This window comes from Styela clava, chromosome 10 (assembly GCF_964204865.1).
Source record: "Styela clava chromosome 10, kaStyClav1.hap1.2, whole genome shotgun sequence".
NCBI classification, from domain to species: domain Eukaryota; kingdom Metazoa; phylum Chordata; class Ascidiacea; order Stolidobranchia; family Styelidae; genus Styela; species Styela clava.
The window spans coordinates 5,949,369-5,971,021 of NC_135259.1; the positions used below are offsets into that span (position 1 = coordinate 5,949,369).

Sequence of the window (21,653 nt, forward strand, 5' to 3'; positions counted from 1 at the left end):
CAGAAATAAATCATTTCAATTAGGACGTGTAAGGAGGGGTGACACTATATTCAAATGTCATTTTGAAATTGATAATGTTCGCCTTAATGTATATCGTGACAATCAAAGCATAGCTCTGTTTTTCGCAGTTAAGACTCAAATAATTAAAACAAAGGCGGGTAAAGATATTATGAAAACTCAAAAATGTACAGTATTTTATGTGATAAGTTTTATGACTTACAGTGATAAAAATAATTTTTTTAAAAATACTTAAAAATACTGTTCATTTTTGAATGATTGCTTATGTTCAGGTCTCAATAAACTTAATAAAAACTAAAACTACAGGTAAATAAATTCTAATGTGCCAAGAGCTATCATGTACTATCAATCATTTTCACTGTATTGTATCATTTGTATTTCAGGCGGGATCAGATATCGATTGTCGCAAAACTCAACGTTACTTCTTGATGGGAATTTCCGTACAGAAATTGTAGTTAAAAGATGTGAATTGTGAGCAAGTATATGGAAGGAAAATGAGATTTCAGTAGAACTTGTGATAGATATATTAAATGCCCGATTTCTTTTAAATATAAGATCGGAAAAGTTTATAAAGATAAGGTAACTTCGAAATGAAAATTTGTAAATTGAATATCTAAATTTTGGAAACTCTGATATAATGAAAAGAAAGGAGCATTGTAAATATATTTGACATTTATGACTATTTTTTTTTAAATATCTATAAATATCACACCTCGTAAAATGGTTTTAACTGTCTCGGTTTATTAATAACTTAATTGTCGATATGACGCTATAAATTACATTGACATGTCTTACAAGTTACAAAACCCAAAATACGTTTGCTTCGTACAAACACAAACGCCTAGGGCAGAATGTCGTCGTTTTATCGCTGTGTTAAACATCTATTACCGAGTGCTGGCCATAGGTAAAACGTGGTAAAAGAAACATTTTATCTGTGAGTCATACTTGGCAAGCATTTAAAATAAGTTAACATTTAGTGTAGTAATATAATAAAAAGATTAGATGTGTGTTTTTAAGTGCCCACCCTAAAATATTATTATTTTTGAGATTCTATCCTAAATCAGATAAGAACATTTGCCAAGCAATTGTTTTACTTCACAACTTTCAGGTAGTTAGTAAAGTCGGACTTGAAGTGAGAACAGTTGGTTTTCTGTTTTTCATCGCTTTGGTGTTATCACTGTTTCATTTCCAAGTTTTTGTCTGGTTGTATATTATAAACGCGTGATCACATTGTTCATATCGACGTATAGTCGTAATCTTAGTCAATAGTTCGATTTGAATGTATCACAAATTTGGGTAATCAGCTTTCAGACATGGACAATAACTTTAGGGCAACTTGCTTATAGTAAAAGCTAATAACAGTATACTATATATATAGTTTTTACTAGGTGAATTTATACAACAAACCAGTGTGCATGTGCTAGCAAAGATGCTATTACCGCTGTTGTAACATATCAATACAGTTAACCTGGCCATTTCTCGCTTGTCTTGTTTCAGCAGTTCAGGTACAGGAACAAAAGCAAAATGTTTTTGAGTAAGTACGTGAGTCGAGTATCAGAAATCACCTCAGTCGTGATATAGGGTTGTTTGTGTGAAGATAAAAACTACACAATACTAAGCAAAGATTATAAGACTTGCATGAAAGATGCAACAGCAAGTTTCTCATCAATGCTGAAAATGCTTAAATATTTATGACCCACAGTCTTCTTTTCCGTACTAAAATATAGTTTTTGACTAATTCTATAAAAAGTATCGCAATCTATCTTCTATGAGAATATATTGATCTTGTAGATGAGAAAATAACGAAATGTAATGCAAATATTATGGCAAAATGAAATTAATGAATATATATTTAATATCCGAAGACATGATTATGGTATTATTTTGGACAGCTCAATCAGGTATTATTTAATCAAGCATAGATAAATGATAAAGGTGAAGGCCTATAGCTAAATAACTTACGTTGAGAAATAATAGAATTTTTTCAACCAATCTTATATTATATTATTATATTTAGTGTAAGTGATTGCTAAGTAGGCTATTTAAACGCGTTGAAGTTCAACGTTTTAAGTCAGTCAGGATAAGGTGTAATTTTCTCGAAAATGGTCATTGATTAATTTTAAAATTACCAAACCGAAGACACCAAATTATGATAGGCGATAATCATAATCTTAGTACGTTTCTAAAAGCTTGCAGACGTTGTCTGATATATTACTGCTGAACGAATCAAAGTCTGATTTAATGTGTTATAAATGTTAGTTAATCCGTTCTTTCATATAGATTTTTGATGTCATATTTGTTAGTTGTAAAATATAAAGCTTGCCTCACTTTAAAATTACAAATCACTTCTAAGTCAGTGTAAGATTTTCACAATTCCAAACAAGAAAGCAAAAAGGACTGGATTATGTCGTTGTATGAAAACGCATCAATAGATGGTGAGAAGCATTGTTTTTCAATTACTCGATTGATATTGGAAACGAACTACATCATAAAACTAGTTTGCTATTTTTGAATTTGCCATAGAGTTAGAAGTAAATGGAGAATTGCTCATGACCAGCGAATGAAACCAGTCCCACAAATTAGTTGAAATCTCAGCGTGATCACGGTGATAGAATTTTGTTCATCAAAAGTTCAGAGTAATCTCAACTCCAAAATTTAACTCCAATATAAGGACGTTCGTGTAGTAACAGTTAACAACTTTATATAAATAGATTTTGACATATTTATAGCCGCTCGAATCTAGGGACCTATCATTGTTAAACCTAGAATGGAGAGCACGATTGGGACAACTTCAGTATCAAAATCTGGTTTTATCCAAGTATTATTTTATTACTTTGAACACACAAAATTCTACTGTCGGCAATACCCATGAACTTAATTAATCATTTGCAGAGGTCTCGACAATAACTAAAATTACGAAATATAAGCCCGTAAGGCATTGGAAGGCTCGTAAAACACGTTTAATATGAAACATCGATAATGAATCTTTATTTGCCATTGGCTCGTTATATTGAAGCTAAATCCTTTAGTGGTCACTGGCGTGTATGATTCAATTCCTGATCAGCAAGTTATTATCTGGATTTTATTTTGCACAAAGATGAAAAATAATTAATTCTTGTTAAACCTTATTGCTAATTTAACGTTTTCAAAATTTGCCTTTCCGAATGGAGCGTAGGCAATATTCGAACAAAGCGTTCATGTGGGGAAATCATTTAAATGCAATCATCAACTATATGTAATCATAATTAATTATTTTCCTGTTGATTCTGTTTAGCGTACACACATTCGATCGCAAATAGAGTTAACGTATATAATAATTGCCGAAATAATTCATTTTTGTTTTCTTACTTTTTGTCAGAGGAAGTTTCAACTGGTGGCGATATTGACCAAGGCGGGCGTAATGCATACGAAAAACCCTTGCCAGACCCACCATCTAACGAATCACTTGACAAGACAGAAGGTATATATTTTGTACCAGATGCTATCTACGCAAGACCACACCAATCTGGCAATGGATGTCATATTTGTCAAACAGGTATATTTTCTCTTTGGGTTATGTGGGGCATTGGCTTGGTTCATCTAACTGAGTTTTTCTCAAAATCAGACTAAATCAGTATCCTGAAATTGTTGAAATATTCTTGCATCAAATATATATACCATAGCAGTACAGGGCACAGTTGATAATTTTCTTTGTTGAACATATACTAGTTATATTTACTAGTGATAGGATCTGCTGGATTTTATTTAGAAAAAATTGATTGAAGGTCGCCTTATTCTAATCAACTATATTCACACATATTTCTTCCAGCATAAAAGTCTTTTTCTGTATTGCGTTCTTGTAAATTAGATCTTCCTAAGTTTTTTCCCACATTCGCGAAGTTCATAGACAGTGAAATAGTCGTCATTGTTCATTGACCGTTGTGGTTGGTAGATGGTTGTCATAGTAATTTAGCTTTAAGAGTTGTGCATCATAACTCTTCCTAACTCAATTTCATGTTTCTAGTCACTGAAAAAAGAGAAGACAATTTCATAAAAACAATATGGAGAAGAAAAACGAATATTATAATGATCACGTTGACAGTGTTAGTGATACTGGCATTAGCAATTGCAATTTCAAGTCTTGCAATGTATACACAAGTAGGTATATTACAATTTTCAGATAATTTCATTATTTGAAAGACATGATTGCTTTTTACTTGGTACATTTTCACCATCAATTAGTCCCAAGTATATGAAAAGATCATTGATGTCTTCGCTGTGGTGTGGACCATGTCGCTATTCCTATTCGAGGACCATTTCCATAACTGTCATGTGTGTGTCTCAGTGTTGAATTCATCTTTGCCACGATGTTTCTATCCGAATTTAGTATAATCTCTAACCTTGAGCTATGTATTATCTTATGTTAGATTTGACTGGTAAACGAAGTAGGTCACGGGGTTCCACGTGATAAAGCCACATTAAATACTTTTTCTCTTTTTTTTATAAGAACAAACGCATTTTTTAGAACAACCAGGGACAAATTCCTCCCCGGAGTGGAATTTTGTTGTTTTGGGGGAAGAAATTGAAAGTACTTTGTATTCGAAGTAGTCTCATTAAATTGGTTTTAATTATTATTTTAGTCTTATTGTAATCATACTGTTCATACACTAGGGTGTGAGTTGCACTTATAGTTATAACTTATGATCTATTATACATGATGAGGGAGAAATAAGGGGATGCAAAATAGGGGAAAAGGGAACTTAAAGTTGGGTATCAAGGTTCCAAGTCTAGTGTCACCCAGTTTTCAGATGGACAGGTTTAAATAGAAAAAGTTATAACATTAGTTTACAAGTCGTCTATCTATATATCTATTTTCCCTTTGTGTTGATCTCTCATATACCTTGATCACAAAATAACAACACACATGAATATATGTATTTGAATTAAATAAAATCTTATTATTTAAAGTCTTTATTTACTTTGTTTACTTGTAAATCGTGTGATGATGATGACATCTGGTATATTTGCTTATTTGCTAATCTCAATTTATCTAAATATTTTAGAATACAGTAGTTGCTGAATCACGAGAAACAGGTAAGTAAAATCGCATACAACATCAAAACGACTTTTATCGCGTCTTGATGTTTTGCTTTGGCAAGTTTTCATTAAAGCCTGTATCGATCATAAGATTTTCATTTCATATATATATATATAAGTTGTAGCAAAAAAACTTACATTGTTGTAGCATTGTGTTAGATACACAGCTTCTTAAAATACTTCCTATAGCCGAACTCATTGTTTTCTTCGAGTATGATGAAGTGTGATAATGATTTGAGGATGTGACGATGCATGTTAACATACTTTAATAATAAAAAAATATAGTCTACATTGAAATACTCCACAGAATCACATAATAAAACAACGTTGGAAATGCTCACGAATTTGGAGAAGCGATTGAAAATCATTGAAAGTGAAAGGGAAAATCAGGTAAAATGACACACTGTTGAATAATGGTTATAATTAATAATCATTACTTTCACGGTACTCCCGCAGTGTGTGTACCAGGTTAGGGTTAGGCCATAATTTTATTCCGATTTTCCCTATTTTAGTTCTATTACGAGTTCGGGGACTGTCTGTGTTAGTCAAGTAAATATACCCCCTGTTCATAGTAATCAGTTCCTTTACACAACTTGATGTAAAGCAGGCGAACAAATTTAGTTACCTCCATATTGGCGCCCTTTTTACGCCTAAATTACGTTAATAGTTAGTTGAATGTTGAGATTTTCGATTAGTATAAACTTTTTGTTTGCCAAATAGTATGAAGGCTATTTGTGATAATGCATTTAAGTTCCTGCTAGGAAATTAGCAACATTTTACAGTGTCGTGTAGTGTTTTGTATCTAAAAATACCCGTAATACAATGTCCCATTAATGTATTAATCTCATCCATTTAATGCAATTTAAAAAAATCATGCACATGTAATTCAATCTATGAGATCAACAGTAATGAATTGCAATAGAACCATATAAAACATATAAATATAGCAATTATACTAAACAATCTAAAGGAGTGACATGATCTGTTACGGAAAGATTGATGCTATTGATGAATCATTTATAAATACTTCTTTATTAAATTTGCAGTTTCGAAAGACTTTAGAAATGTATAATTGGTACAAAGCAGAAAATGGATATTGGTATAAAGTGTTTCAAAATAAAGTAGAATACACCAATGCTCGCAAAAACTGTGAAGTTCTTGGAAGTAGACTGGCGTCCGTTGGCATAAGGTCGCAAAAAATTAAAAGGTAATATTAACCTAAATTAGCACCATACATACCATACTTGCAATGGAACCCACGAACTCCTTGACGGGATTGTCTTTATATAACTTACATAAAAAGGGACATTTTTGATTAATAAATCGGATGTCATTAATGAAATATTTTTTGCGTGACGCATAAATTGTATAGTTGTAAGCAACATATCATAATAAACAAGCAAGGTTCATTAAAACCATAGGAATATCTTGTAGCGATTAAATTTTCGATAAGATCTTGTGAGTTTTCTCCTATACCATGTTTTGTTGGATAATAATTCTTTTCTAGGAACGATTGGCATTTTTGTTCCAATTCTTCCTTTAACACAGCCCTACGAATCTTCAACATATCTGCTTTTTGTTTTCGATTTACAGAGATCTCACTCAAAATCTGCTTGATTCAACCTCCCAACAAACTTGGATTGGACTGGATAACATTCAGCAGAACGGTAGTTGGACTTGGTCAGACCAAGTATTGTCGACTTTGAACAACACGCAATGGAGGTCCGGGTATCCCGATAACGAAAATAAAAACCGAAAATGTGGATATTTGTTTTATGGAAGAAATTGGTCGATTACCGGGAGAGACTGCGGAAGATTGTTTTATTATCTTTGTGAAACTTTACAACCTTTGTAAGGGATATCCAGTGTATCCACATATCTAGTCTAATGTAGAAATGGTTTATTGCATCACTGTTAATATTGATAAATGAAGAAAAAACGCGCTTGAACAATGTTTTTTTTTTTTCAAATAAAAGGAATTTGTTGCTTTGTACGTGACAAAGTATGCGTATTTTAAATATGCGTTCTGCAAGCTTTGTCTTTTAAAGAGAACAAGGTCGAGGTTTGATATTTGTCTCTAAAGAGAGGAAGCAAAGCGCATGTAATTTAATGTTCAGGGACGGATCATGTCTTTTAGCTGCCTAGGCACCTAAGACTTTAGTGCCCCATATATACATATATAATTATATATTAATTATATACTATTATAGAAACTGGCTTTCAATGATATCTGAAATTGAACAAGTAAGTTTCAGTATCCATTAATTGAGGGCCAAGTTACGTTCAATTTGCATTAATTTTATTTCGAAAACAGATCTCATACCCCCATACATACAAACTTTGATGGATAGGTTTAAAATGATACGTTGGAACTTTATTTCAACCGGGCCAAAATTGAGGGATGTGACGTCTGACCAACTCGAATTGTTTCATTAAACACTGGTGCCCCATTAAAAAAATCGTCTATAGAAACTTCAGAGGTGCCGTGCTCCCTTTCCCCTGGTGCCCTAGGCACGTGCTTATTTTGCTTATTGGTAAATCCAGCACTGGTGGCTCGTGCGGGATGTGTTAGCGTTTAGTCGACAACCATTTATTCTCCGAGATCCCAAGGACGGGAATTGTTATAGATTTGCCCACCAGGAAAATTTATTTTCACTGAATTAGACGGGACCAGGTTGAAAAAACAAACGGTAAGTCATGTTCATGTGATTGCGTATTTAATGATTCTCCAATGCAATTTATGTTACAGCAATCCATTTTTCAATTTCGGATTACATGACTCGCGAATTGTAGACGAACATTTAACTATAAAGATTACCGCTTTCGGGATTAAAACATGGTATCAATAAAGACGGAAATACCTTTAAAAGACCGTTCATAATTTTACTCTTTGAGAGACTCTTTGAAAGAAAGAGCAGTGAATTGAAAAGAATTCCTGCAATGCACATAAATGTTAATGTCCGGAGGAATTCGATTGAACATTATGTTAAATATACATCGCCAAGTGTTATCAGAAAATAAATTCGAATTAACAGTACTTTCATCTCCAATGGTGCTCTCCTAAAGACTATATTTCCGAAAAGACTGGAATGACTCTAGGAATAAACACAGTGACATTAATTAAATATATTTATAACATACAAAAACACATCTGTACTACAATGAAAATTGACAAGTCGGATCGCACTTGATTTTGAAACATGTATATGAATGTTTGTGTAAACCATCTTTGCAGGCATTCATTTAATAGACAGATAGTTATCTCATACGTCAGAGATTAAAACGCGTAACTGGGTGTTCAAGTAATTTTGGCCCTGTTATTAAATTTGAAAAACATTTTTAGGGTCAAGACTTGCAACTTTATGGGGTTTGCGCCCCCAGAAGTGATTGTTGTTATCGATAGTAATATAACGTGCTAAACAAGTAACATAATATATAAAAAAATGAACAGGCACCAAAGCTGTCTCATTCACGGTAGTTAGTCACTCTCGATATTTTTTGTCGGAATTCTTCCACAGTTGTTGTTGTGCTTGGAATATTTTCAGATCCGTGTGTTATCATTACCTAAATTAAAATTAATGCATGACTTCAATTAAATAATTAAGAAATACCCTCAAATTTGAAACGTTGCGAGATTCTGTTATAAAATCCTGTTATTTTTACATCAACCTAATTAATAGGAAGATTAGCTTTTTTGCTTTTGGTTAGCCTTCAATCAATAATTAATACTTCGTAGTAATTATTGCCTGAAAAATCAGAAAGTTTCATTGGAAATTTTAAAAATAATTGTATGCATTATATTATTCTATTTTCAGATATTTTGGCCACTTACCTAGCAGTTAATTAATTCAATACCCTTAATTTATAAAATGAAAATATTTTTACGTTATTTTATACACAGTTATACCTTATTGCGCATTTCTCTTAGTGGTCTGAAGAAATCATCGAAATGTCTTTGTTCGTTGAAGCAACCATGGCAAATGAGTTCTTTTAGTTTCCAGTTTTCAACTATTTGGCCAAGGATATTGTAATCAATGTTTGTTCCATTCCAGGCCACATCGAGTGATTCCATCTTCAAAATAATACGTTTACTTTTTTTTTATAAACACGCCCCACAAGCAAAAAATAAAACTTTTCTTTCACAACATTGATTAAATATTCCCGTAGTTGATAGAAGGCTTAGCCTGAATACTTCAGCAGCTATATTTTAGCCCATATGCAGAGTATTTCTGAATGGCATCATATCACCTTGCAAAGAAAACTTTCAATTTTGGTCGAAGACATTTTAAGTTGAATCGCAATTATAGTGATAAAATTTATTTTCGTTCACATATACAGGGTTAATAAAATGAATGTTGAAATCAAGCACTCATCGTGTTTTCCACATTGTGTTCATCGGGACATTATTGGTCACGAAGTGGACTATGCATCGTTTTGATACATTTTTGTTATTATTGTTGTTGTTGTTGTTAGTATTCTGCGTATTTTTCTTCATGTTGTTGTTAATATTGTTGTTGTGAATCGCTTTTCTCTTTAAATACTGGATCAATTGCTTTGAAATTTTTAGTGATTAAAGATTGTTTTGCTGCTAAACGACTTCTATTTATTTTTAAAATGTCTGTGGGCTTTATAATATTTTAATTCTACTTTGAAGTGTTGTGTGATGACGTTATCAAAATTACAAATTGCGCACCGCGTGGCGTTCCGCTTTCATGGTCAGACTACCGATACTGTGAAGAATTTGATACTATACTTCATTTGTCCTTCATGTCCATATATTTGAGCATTGCTTTTTGTTTGACAGTTGAAAATTTACTCACATGCCCAGAAAATCCATTTGAATGTTCTTTTAATGCTCCGAGGTTGTAAGTTTCCAGTTTGCAGTGACATAAATTAAGATTTTGAACTTTTCCAATAATCAAAATGCTTCCCATATGTTGATAAGCTCGAGGTGTCATTGTATCATTTCGACTGATATCCAAACGTTTTATCTGTCAAAGGTTTTTATACACTTGTAACATTGAATTTGGCGGTAAATACTTTATGTCTAAACAGCTCAAGGTTGTCAGTTGGTCGGACAACTGTTTGACTAGGTGAGACTTCCGACTTTGATCTGCGTCGGATGAATAAATTTTTTTTTATTTATTTTATGTTTTATTAAAAAAATATTTTTTTGGAATATATCTCATTGCTTTCAACTAAAACTTTCATGTAATGTTGAAATTTCAACGATTTTACAGAACGAATGCTTGATTTGATTTATAGCAATTAGTGACTCTTAATCTTGCTTGTTGGCAGATAATTTTGCAAAGACCGAGGAAAACATATGATTTAAAAAATGCCACTTTGCATTATTTATGTCCACAGTTTGCTGGGATATCGACCATGAACTTGTTCATCTTCCATCTGGAATTTATTAACTCTTTCTCTTCTAACATTCTTTTCCGCTTTACAGACATGAAACAATATATACATCTTTTATGCCGTTTATGAAACCGATAATTGTTTTCCATTCGCAATTTGAAGACACAACTACTGCTTTGATTTGCCGTAAAAGCCAAGCGTAACGGCCAAGCGCCAAGCACCACTAAACTAGATGAAAAACGCAATACATATAACACAGATATATACAGTTAAAGGATCTGGTGGGAATATTTAAATTAGACAAGAAGCAAAAAGTACAAACTGCTCGATATTACGTGTAATATGTATGTATGTACCTGGCCTGTATATCCTTGCAATCCCTTTTCAAATTCCTGTAAATGATTTAAATTGAGTCTACATCGACTGGCATTGATGTGTTCGGTTTTCCCGATTTTCACAATTTCTCCAACATGTCGCATTGATTCAGGATACATTTCATCATTTCCACTAATTCCTAACTGTTTGATCTAAAGAATAGCACATTTATCAATAAAAATATTTTTGAAAAATGGATAGTAAACAAACACTCGGACAATCGGCAATTAAAAAAGTGGCGAACATATAGTATCCATGTAAAAATATTTCCAATAAGGCTGAATGATAAAATATCCGACCAGCTGACCATTTGCCTTGCAATTGCTGTTCTTTGTGGCTAAGCCAACTCTACTTAAAAAGGTTTAGTAAAAATTGCCACAATTTTACTACAAAAACTTTGACTTTAAAAATTGTTTTTTGACGTACATAGAACATACATACAAATACAATTATCCAAATTTGTGAACTATATCTTACCTGGCGATCGTAGCCTTTCAGTGCCTCTTTAAGATAATAAAGTTTTTCGTGTGAAAGTTGACACAAATTTAATTGAATATCACAAGCGTTTATTTTCTTCACCAATACACCGATAGCAAAGAAAGCACGAATCTCGATTTGAAATGTACCACTGAAATCGAGAGTTACGTCCTGAATAATTGAAGAATTATTAAGTATAAATAATATAAATAAGTCTTACTAAACTGATTTGCTGTTGACGTGTATTATACCAACATACAAATGTATTTGTAGAAAATTATTGTTGAATCTTTACAGAAAAAAATAATTAAATAAAATACAGGTTATAAAAAACACAGGCCCTATATAGGCCTACGTTTTGTATATGTGGTGCATTCACAAATGACTCTATATGCTATGGATTGCAATAATGAGGTTGCAAAAAAAAGCCGCATTTGTTGGAAATCATGAATAGGAACAAGACACGATATAGGATCAAGAAACATAGACATATTATCAGTCTTAGCTGAGTGAACCAGTGCTAGAAGGTACAAAATTTGCTAGAAGACGCCGGTAGATCTTACATGAAATAGATTACTCTCTAGTTGGAAATACACTTGGTATGTTAGTATATTGTAGTAGTGTTAACTCACTTGCTGGATTGATATATCTATCGCTGAATTCATTTTGAACATTTTTTCTTCCGTTATTAAGCACTTAGAGAAAATAAGATTCTCAACCACTGCGATTGTCAAAATTTTGCCAAGTAATTGAAAACTCTCTTCTTTATGAAGTTCACTGACTCGTAGCACAAGAATCTGTAGTAGAATGATAAAATATTACCTAAATATTGATGTAATATACAACAAGATATGGAAAACGTCTTATAATTTTTAGATATTTAATTTAGAATCCAAATAATCTTAAAATAGCTGGTTATAAATGTTTGATTAATCCTCGGATCAATCTAATCCAACAATTCGAGCAGGGGAAGAACGTGTGGTTCAAATTGTGTCAATGTTTATACTTTTATATGTCAGTTACAGCAAATGTATGCTCAACCTCGTTAAATTATCCAATTAGATAGCTTCTAACAATAATTCTATAAGCATCTCAATATTTTAATAATAAAATGTTCGAATAAACTTGATGCAATTTTAGAGTAGGCAAGTCAGAGTTATTCCGAGTAAATTTGGTTTCTTTTGCAACCAAAATTAATGAAGATTTACATGTCGGAATAATTTCATTTGAATAAAGAAGAAAACAACGCCATTTTTCTAATCTATATATCTAGCTGAAACTGAAATTAATTAAAATCGTTTTGGTAATTATATCTTACCTTTACCCTTCTACATTTACTCAATCCTTCGAATAATATCTTTGCATCCCAGTCGCTCAAACACAGTGTTGAAAACGAAGCATCTTGAATGTTGACTGTTTTATTGAGTATGGAAGCAAATACGAACAACTTCTCTCCTTTTAATTTTTCCATGCTTCTTACTGAGTGTACGCAATCTCTCACAATCTCCTTAGCACCATTTCCGCATTCATGTAAAAGTGAGAAAGATGGTAGATCTTCTCTGATGGCACGACTCTGATTTTGAGCAGCGTTCACTTTCCCACGTAACCAAGTTTGCAAAATAAGCACTTTGCTGGTTTTTTCCTGGATGTCACCTGTAAAGAGAAATAAAATACTACTAAGTAAAACAATGCTGGAAAGCGAACTCAGCGCAAAATTATGAATGTGGAGCATAGGGCTAAACTATGCATTATGATTAAATAAATAATTTGTTAATCAAATAATTGTTTATTTTAATCGTACCAGCTTTACCGCCACCGGTATACAGACGTTTCGGACAACGATACCAATACCTTTTTTGCTATTACAATTATCGCTTTACAAACATAACATCTATGATTCAATTATGCTTCTTCGTTTCATTTGTTTTGGTTCGTCGTCGTTCGTACGTTCCATGTTAGAACGTTTAATGCTGACATGGGCGGACTGCGACCCGCGAACCAAATCCGGCCAGTTAGATAATTCAATTTGGCCCGCCTGATGCTGCCATAACCAAACTAAAACCAAATTTTGATGTTTTAGCTAAAAAGAAGTCAGGATGCGTTGAAATTGCGAGTAAATTTAGTTTTGGCCGAAGCTTATTGTTCTCCACTTTTGCTTTTGTAACACTGTGAATATCGTTCCTGAAATGTAATCGTTACGACACACTTACATGGCCCGCCAGGGTAGATGCGCAAAATTTCTGGCCCCTGGACCAAAAAACTTGCCCACCTCTGGACTTTAATGCGTATAGGTTTCATACCGAATTTTAATATTCATTGATCGTGTTGTTTAGTTTGCTTTGATACATTAATTGTAATAATGGAAAATGAATAATACATGAACGAGAATATCGGTCGGAGACCAAAGACCTATCGATCAAAACTGCGGTTTCGATTCATGACTCTATATTGACACCGCGTGTACCATCACTAATTAATTAATAACTCGCTAATTATACGCCATAATTCATTCAAAATCAATAGGCTTCTGGTCCGAGATATGATGAATGCACATGCAAAATTTGGAGCAGATTCAACCTTGTTCTTGAGATATCGCGTTCATCCAACAGACATACAGACAGACAAATACCTTTCAACATATTTACCGATCTTATAACGAAATTCTTTATTTTTAATATTGGAATAATTTGCTTACACTTATTGTAATAACGAAATAGGTAATTGGTATCCTGGGCTTAAACGTCTGGTTTGAAAAGTCATTGGGCTGCAATGTATCTAAGTTAGTTTTACGGTATATTCTTGACTGACTCGAGATCCGTAGAAAGAGCTTCCTAAAATGAGAAATTTGTATTTTAATATAAGTGCGATTAAACTAACTAATTATTTGTTTTAAATTGCAAATCTAGTGTCTTGTATGTCAAAAGACCAGAAAAAAAGTTAGGAAATTAAAAAGATGAATAAATTGACGTTTTGTAGATTACTTTTACTTTGTTTCGTGTTTCATTTTCAAGAAAATTGTTTTTAAATGCCAAGATTCCATTGTATGGATAAAGCTTGCTGCAAGCTAAAAAAATTTTCACTTCAACGCGTCAGCCTATAAGCCCACACTGATCTCCTCAAAAGCTCATAAATACCGATATCCCCTTATTAATAAACGAAAATATTTTACAGAGACCTCCTACCTGAATCAATTGATGGCAAAAAAATAAATTCATATTTCCTTCCATTATTTTGAAATGATGTGTTCTGGTTCTTTTAGGAGCTATCGCAACAAAATCACTCACTTTTTCAACAGAGAGACCTGATGCACGAAGCTCAGATCCTTTGAAAATGACTCGGCGTTCACTCGTACCTGTACAAGTAGGAATATATTGGACCAGAAGAAACGTGGGTTACAGAAGAACGTGCGATATATGAATTTACATTACTTGCAGTTCAGAGTGTATTTAATATATAGCATACTGCATGGCACATAATCTATTTAAAGCGGCATTGCAACCTTAAGAATGGTAGCTGTAATCTCGGAAAGCCCTGTGAAATGATATTTTTCAAACAATATGCATTGTCTGATGTTACCTAGGCTACGTGGTTGTATTTTCATCCGTAATAGGGCTACCAAATGTAGCAGAACAAATAAAGCAGTGTCTACTTCGAGTCTAAGACTCCATAGATGTATTTAAAGTTAAACGATAATTATGCATATAATTATTGAACAATGGACGACAAAAGCGCTTTTTCTGAACAGCCTATTCACCTCAGAAAGGATGGTTTGCTTAAGTTGACTCTTGGATATATTATTTCTGTTCGTTTACCTTTAAATGCAAGTGATGTTAGTTTGTCAAATGTTTCCTCAATATCTCCTGGTGCACGTTGTTGCTCCGAATTTAGAAAATAGAGAAGTACTCGAGCCAGAACACCAGTCATTGTAGTGGGAGGATTTTCCAAATTGTCAATCAACACTGCTGCAGTGAATACCAAAAAAGCAGGTGTTTCGCATAAAGAAACAAGACCGGGTGAGTGCGATTGAAGATGTTTCCAAATCCCTTCGCCGTGTTCACCACCGAGCTGTTTCATCAGGTATTCTCGATTTTCAATGGTTAAACCAGATAAGGTAACGGTACGATGAGGCCTAATTGGTTGCTTAAAATGACGTATAGAATGCTCTCTACTTGTTATGACGATTCGACAATCATGCAGAAGATCTTTATTTAAAACATTATGAAAAACAACCGGGGCTGCGGCAGGATTATCATACGATATGGTGATTTCTTCTTTCATGTACCATGGTGCTTGATCGAGACCATCTAGAACAAGGAGAACTTTATTTGCGTTAGTCTTCATCCACTCAAATCCGAAATCACGAAACTCTTTGTTCAGTCGTGCTCCAAGTGGTTGCACAAATAAAAGGTCAAAGGCAGTGTGAGCTGATTTCCAATCTAACTCAGCGATGTTAACGTAATGTATCAATACCACGCCAGCTAGAGATGACAATTCTTTTCTCAATGCCATGCGGGCGAATCTTTTAGCAGAGATGGTTTTACCAGAACCAGCACTGGCAACTAGTGCAACGTAGCATACGCCATTTAAAATATTTTTTAATGGAACAATTTGGCCGATCACGTCTCGATGGGGGTCAAAGTTTCGAGACAAGGTCGGCACATATTCACTTGACGTAGGTGACGTTTCGCCTTGGTAATAATTAGTTACAACGAACTCGGGGTTGACTTGTCCGTCAGGGTTATTCAAATTCAGAAACGTAGAGGTCACTTTGTCCTGCGTTTTTTCATTCGTGAAAGTGTTGAAAATGGCGATGAATTGCTCTTCCATATCTGAACAATAAAATAATTAAATACGGTCGTGATTGGACGGATACTGATAGGGATGTTCCCATTTATGTATCAGAATAGAATTAATTTTAAAGTTTATTTTTGCCTGCCATATGGCAAATGGTAAGCTGTTCTTACAAGGATTCAGATTGAAATGTTGAAAGGCAACAGACAGAATCTAGTACAATGCAGGCCAAATGAAATATAACGGTTAATTTATTGGTTGACCACGGAAAAAATAGTGGGTACCATTTAGACTCGATTATTTAAAAATCTTACATGTACCATAAATTCAAAAATTATTGCAACTATATTCGATAGGTATAAAAAAAAGAAAGATTGAGAACCTAATTTATTGAAATTGAAAATTAAAATAGACATACCACGTTGTCTATCTGGTGACAAAACACTTGGTGTTGCAGCTGGTAATTCTGTAAGGAAGAACGTATGATGAGAAGAAAGCATTTCTAATGTTTTGGCTGAGGAACTAAATACGTGGATAGGCTCTAAATTTCAGGATGTCTACACCTGTTTATTTATTGTAACAGAGCTAAATAAAGTATTTAATCATTATTTATACACCTTCCATCTATTCCTTTAAATGAGGTATAAATATACTACACTAATTTTAAGTTTACTTATTGGAAAAGTTTTTCCGATTTTGTCATCATAAAAGAGTATCATTATGATTCTCTCGGTTTGCAAGTGCAATACGTTTAGGTTAAATGCGTGCAATATGACTTACTTGGAAAATTCTGCACGACTAGTCCACGTAAATCCAAATTCATGTTACTTGCCCCGGTGAGGTCAAAAAGTGCTGAAAAAATTTAAACAAGAGAGCTATGCTCAAATATATGGACACGTAGCGCCACCCAATGGCAATAATTTTGATGACGTCATAGCGAAAAAAAAGTAATAGCCTTCTAGAGAAATATTTTATCTTTAACCACTGGAAATTTCAAAGCAATTGGTCCAGTATTCGAAGAGAAAAGCGATTTTTTAATGATAATGACGAAAGAAAAGAAAAAAAAAATATTTGAAACGATCGTTATGGCCACTAAACGTGTCCAATAAACAAGATCTTGATTTCACGATGTCTTTCATGTTTAGTGCAACAAAATTTTCCAATCAAAAAGCATGGTAAAACATTAACGGGGCAATTGAAACTAGTATAATGTGCAAGCAATTATATTTCAATAACTATCAAGATTTATGTTCAAACTTAATCAATTCAGTAATAATGAAGCATAGAACTTGATGCATGAAATTTTGTTCATTGCTGTCCTGTGGCACATGCTTGCAGTTAAACATATAAATTCCCGATAGTAAAAACCGGTTATGAACATTTTGCTCAAAAAATAAATAAAACAATCAGAGAAAAGAGACCACGGATAAAAATCACAACGTTCACGTTATTTTTTGTGAAGTATGGTTTCACATCGTCATGTCACTTGTAGGCACAATATGACTAAGGACAAGACGATTATTAGTAATTATTTTAATTTTACTACAGTTCACTACAAATCACGTTTGCATATAGCGAAAGGCTTTAAACTTTAAATAGCCTTGAATGCCAGTGTGGTATAAAAGTATGTTCGTGAAATGCTGCCGGAAATACTTGATACGTTCAGTTACAAGTGTTGCATGTATTATACTCGTCAATGTATGGTTTTAATATATATCATTGAACTAACTGTAAATTAATTTTAATATCATGCTTGGTGGTAAGATAACGCAAATCAAATTTCTTAATGTTTTTTTTTAAATTGAATTCAAAGTGTTTCAGTAGCGTCAAATAACGTTTTAGACCATAATGAAAAACATCGCTCGCCCCTGATTTATCAGCTATACCTTGCGACAACTTGCAAAACGTTGTATGTCGAAACAAAGATATGATTACTTATTGAAAATGCTTAACAGCGTCAAACTGGTATGATGCATAGAAAATTTTGGTACAACCGTTTAGTTAGACGAAATTTTAGGATCGAGAACGCGTTCTCAAGTATTGATTAGGTTAGTTTAAACCTTCGCTAAGACACAGAGAGCATTTTCACCGACGGGAATTTCCATTTGAGATTTTGCGGCCATCGAGTTTTGAGAAAGATTCAAATCCAATGCCAATTAGAAAGCAACAGAAACACAATTCACGCAATAAATGTAATACAGTAGTTTATACATTATACATTGCCTACAATAAAATAATATTTATATAAAGTTACTATTCACAACCTACAGCCTGCTAGTTATACTTATAATAATGTTATAATAATAATTATAAGAATTTTATCAATGAATGGATAGAATTGTTACGCATATTTACACAACAATTTGTAACAATAAATTGAATGATAATTTCTTACAACACTAAGTGCAATAGAAAAGCAAAATAATGACAACATCGCATAATGGTTCCCGCAATGAAATACTTTGTTATTTTTCAGGGGATTTTTTGTGACAGTAGCCATACTGCTGAAATGACTGGAAATTCGACTGGATCCAGTGAACGCGAATACTTATTTGTTTAAACCAAGATCTGGTAAAAAATAAACATAAAAAATAAAATGTTTTTAGTATTTGCCACAATGCGAAGAATCATAAAAATTTTATTCAAAAAGGCAAAAGGATGTCAAATAAAAGTCCGAACAAATGGAAAAAAATAATGTAGCAATGTTACTGGAATATTGGGAACCCTAAAATATGAAAAATAAACGTTATTTATGGGTTATTTTCAAAAATTCGCCCCGAAGAAGATTCTGGGTATGCGTACTATAGGCTACTTGTAATACCCACAATAGTTTTTTAATTTCGAAAATGTGATAATACATGAATGCCGCAAATCAAAGTAAACTGTAATTGTAAGTCATGCTATGCATTACCATTCGTTGACGAGTTGCCATCTCTGTTCTCAGCTCTTTGCTGTCCCCGCACTTGCTCCGAGTTAGAGCGTTCCTGTCCACTGGCCATCACAAGATTACCATTTCATTGTTATTAGTACATTCGTACTACTTTGCTAAAAATCATAAACGTTTAAAAATGAACATACGAGGTTTTTAACAACATACTTGGTAATCGAATTTCTATGCCCAAGATTGCACAAATACTATTTATTTGACATTAGATACTAATTAAAACGAATATATATAGAAAATTGAATTCTGTTTGAACAAATTATGACTCTTACATTTACAGCTTCAATATTTAATCTTCCATTGCTACTCATTCACATCACCAATTAAAATTCATTCATAATATAGGTAAACGCTCGTAAAGCTAACTCTTTTCTATACAGTGTACCCTATTTCACGACTAACTACACTGTGAACTACTACCGTAAATACTAAGTTGACAATATTGTGTGATACTCAATGGAATATGATACAGGAATCACATGCCGATTCGCTGTGGCACGTGCCTACTGACACATTTCTAGACATAACAATCGACAGCGAGGTATTTCCCAGTCATATTTTACACGTGTTGAGAAATACGGCATGTGCAGCATGAAATTACTCATTTCTTTGAATAGAATATACTCTTCCGGTTACTTCACTATTTCAGTAATTGGTTATTTTTAGTGGGGCAATTCAAAGGGTCACTGCTTTTTTTTTTCTTCACGTTAGCATCGTTTCGTACTTGGCATCAGAAAATAAATTGTATACTAGCAAACCTACTGGCTGAACGTTATCTCTGGTATCAGGTATTACTATTAAACTGAATTTTTCCAGTTCCATGACTCCAACAACTATAATGGCTAACAAAAGAGACCATTCAGGTCCTGTAATTCAATCCAATTAAAAATTTCAAGCATCAATATCAACAAACCAGCGAACCAGTGAGATTTCCATTAGTAGCTCCGACAATGCCCTGTAATTCGAATGTACTGTTTACCCTTGCGTTCATACAATGGAGTCGGATCAATGAATAAGTTGCCATTCAGCTAGAAATTAACGATAAATGTAAAGTAACCACCTAAAAACATATGAGTGTAAGTTGATCGCGTCTTCAACGCAATTTGAATGTACTGTCCATCCAGTAAATCCCTTGTAATTCAATTCAATAAATGATAAGTTCGCGATCAATTTATCGCACACTTAAACGACAATCATGATGGCATTTTATTCGGTACTCCCGTAGTATGTGAACCAAGATGGCGGAAACCGGAACGTAGTGTGTGTACCAGATTAGGGTTAGGCCATAATTTCAGGTGCAAATACTACGGCAGTCACTTGGCTAGTTCTCGAACTCGTAATATAACTAAAATAGGGAAACGAGGAATAAAATAATGGCCTAAAAACAATCTGGTTCACATACTATGTCCCGGTGTACGCCATCTTGGTTCACATACTACGGAAGCGCCTGTTATTCTTATTTCTAATAATTTATTGATGTTTCGCCGCAAGAAACCAGGATTTCTTTTTATCTGTTCTGCAAAGTCGATGCGACACCTAAATTATTGATGAGTATTGTATTATCTCAAGTTCAATTCCATTCGTCTGTGAAAACGTGAATAATAACCTGCTTAGTTCGAGGCTTTTTTTTATAAGTCGAATTCCATCTACATTTAGTTATTGTCTTGTTTGACCTACGCTGTCTTCTGCGTATTTCGTAGAGTAACAGTTGACGTTGTTTAAATTTTCAATGATACTCTTGAGACTCGATCTAAGAGCTTTTGTCACACATGACTGAATATCTACAAAAATGACTTCCTACGATCGCAACGTCAAGTACAATCGGTAGAAAGTGATGTATTACTGATTGTTTCTTGTCTAGCCGGGCCGGTTAGCGTGGGCGGTTAGCAAAGAAGAATTTGTAAAAAAAACATATCAAGTTACCCTATTGAATGCAAGGGTATTTACGTTGACTGTACCTTAGTAACCAAATTTGAATAGTACTTTTAAACAGCAGTTTCGCATCTAATAGCAGCGTTATTACTTAAGAATCTTGAGGGATTTATAGTCTAATTGAAATTTGCACGTTTATTCTTATTTCTCTATTAAGCAGTTTGTAAACACAGAACTGTTTCTCAATTTTAATATTTGGAAGTTCCTTCTGCCTAATTTTTATTGAGTGTTATTAGGAACAAATATATCTATGAAATTCTCTTTTTCCGCGTTAGAAACCGTCATTGACGTATATCTCACACTTTTCAGGTACCCAATGGTGCGTTTTCCTAATCCGGTGTCATCTAGTTGTTCAAATGCCGAGATCGAGCAAAGCAACGCCCACACAAAATTTCACGAGAAAACCTATAATCAGACAAGCACAGTGGCACGCACCACAAAACACTGAGAAGTTAACCAGGTGTGACATTCAGCATCACATGATTTCACTTTCGACAAAACGATCAGGATCTTTGGGCCCGATTACTGATATGAAGTCCAATTTTTACGTTTGGTTGTATAGTCCGGTATAATGCCAGTTAGGAATATAGATGATATAGTTGTAGAAACCCCTAATTCGAAGAAAAAAATTATTTCAGCGAAAAAAAAATAAGGAATATATTTTCATTGGTAGTGT

The 21,653-nt window shown here is 33.5% G+C and overlaps 3 protein-coding genes across 5 annotated transcripts; 1 reads left to right on the forward strand and 2 right to left on the reverse strand.

The window, feature by feature from the left end:
* Positions 1–1,126: 1,126 nt before the first annotated feature.
* LOC120337885 (uncharacterized) lies at positions 1,127–6,949 on the forward strand. The gene is made up of 7 exons (XM_039405786.2): positions 1,127–2,453; positions 3,377–3,553; positions 4,022–4,155; positions 5,061–5,091; positions 5,402–5,484; positions 6,141–6,301; positions 6,688–6,949. Exons 1-7 carry the CDS (start codon positions 2,423–2,425, stop codon positions 6,947–6,949), a joined length of 879 nt encoding a protein of 292 aa, XP_039261720.2. The 5' UTR covers positions 1,127–2,422.
* A 1,251-nt stretch (positions 6,950–8,200) lies between these two features.
* Positions 8,201–12,913, reverse strand: LOC120337884 (uncharacterized). The gene is made up of 7 exons (XM_078117020.1): positions 12,629–12,913; positions 11,943–12,107; positions 11,311–11,481; positions 10,815–10,985; positions 9,915–10,085; positions 9,002–9,166; positions 8,201–8,658 (listed from the first exon to the last, which is right to left on the reverse strand). The coding sequence occupies exons 1-7, from the start codon at positions 12,779–12,781 to the stop codon at positions 8,560–8,562; spliced, it is 1,095 nt and encodes a 364-aa protein (XP_077973146.1). The 5' UTR covers positions 12,782–12,913; the 3' UTR covers positions 8,201–8,559.
* LOC144428165 (protein NLRC5-like) lies at positions 12,830–20,207 on the reverse strand. 3 transcript variants are annotated; one of them, XM_078117018.1, is made up of 7 exons: positions 19,967–20,207; positions 19,013–19,146; positions 16,882–16,953; positions 16,520–16,567; positions 15,123–16,139; positions 14,493–14,662; positions 12,830–12,963 (listed from the first exon to the last, which is right to left on the reverse strand). In XM_078117018.1, the coding sequence occupies exons 2-7, from the start codon at positions 19,098–19,100 to the stop codon at positions 12,901–12,903; spliced, it is 1,458 nt and encodes a 485-aa protein (XP_077973144.1). In that variant the 5' UTR covers positions 19,101–19,146; positions 19,967–20,207; the 3' UTR covers positions 12,830–12,900. The 3 variants fall into 3 exon arrangements, with proteins under 3 accessions (XP_077973144.1, XP_077973143.1, XP_077973145.1); XM_078117017.1 differs by having other exon boundaries at positions 19,959–20,207; XM_078117019.1 differs by lacking the exon at positions 12,830–12,963 and adding an exon at positions 12,989–14,141 and having other exon boundaries at positions 19,959–20,207.
* Positions 20,208–21,653: the final 1,446 nt, after the last annotated feature.

Coding starts and splice junctions, on each gene's coding strand:
- LOC120337885 (XM_039405786.2), top strand. CDS start 2,423: ATGTCGTTGTATGAAAACGCATCAATAGATG. Junction 3,554..4,021: donor ATGTCATATTTGTCAAACAG/GTATATTTTCTC, acceptor TCATGTTTCTAG/TCACTGAAAAAAGAGAAGAC. Junction 5,092..5,401: donor TGCTGAATCACGAGAAACAG/GTAAGTAAAATC, acceptor AATACTCCACAG/AATCACATAATAAAACAACG.
- LOC120337884 (XM_078117020.1), bottom strand. CDS start 12,781: ATGGAAAAATTAAAAGGAGAGAAGTTGTTCGTATTTGCTTCCATACTC. Junction 11,482..11,942: donor TAGATATATCAATCCAGCAA/GTGAGTTAACAC, acceptor TCAATTATTCAG/GACGTAACTCTCGATTTCAG. Junction 8,659..9,001: donor TAAGAGAAATGCGCAATAAG/GTATAACTGTGT, acceptor ATTTTAATTTAG/GTAATGATAACACACGGATC.
- LOC144428165 (XM_078117018.1), bottom strand. CDS start 19,100: ATGGCCAGTGGACAGGAACGCTCTAACTCGGAGCAAGTGCGGGGACAG. Junction 16,568..16,881: donor AGTCGTGCAGAATTTTCCAA/GTAAGTCATATT, acceptor TCTTCCTTACAG/AATTACCAGCTGCAACACCA. Junction 12,964..14,492: donor TTTGCCATCAATTGATTCAG/GTAGGAGGTCTC, acceptor TTCTCTTTACAG/GTGACATCCAGGAAAAAACC.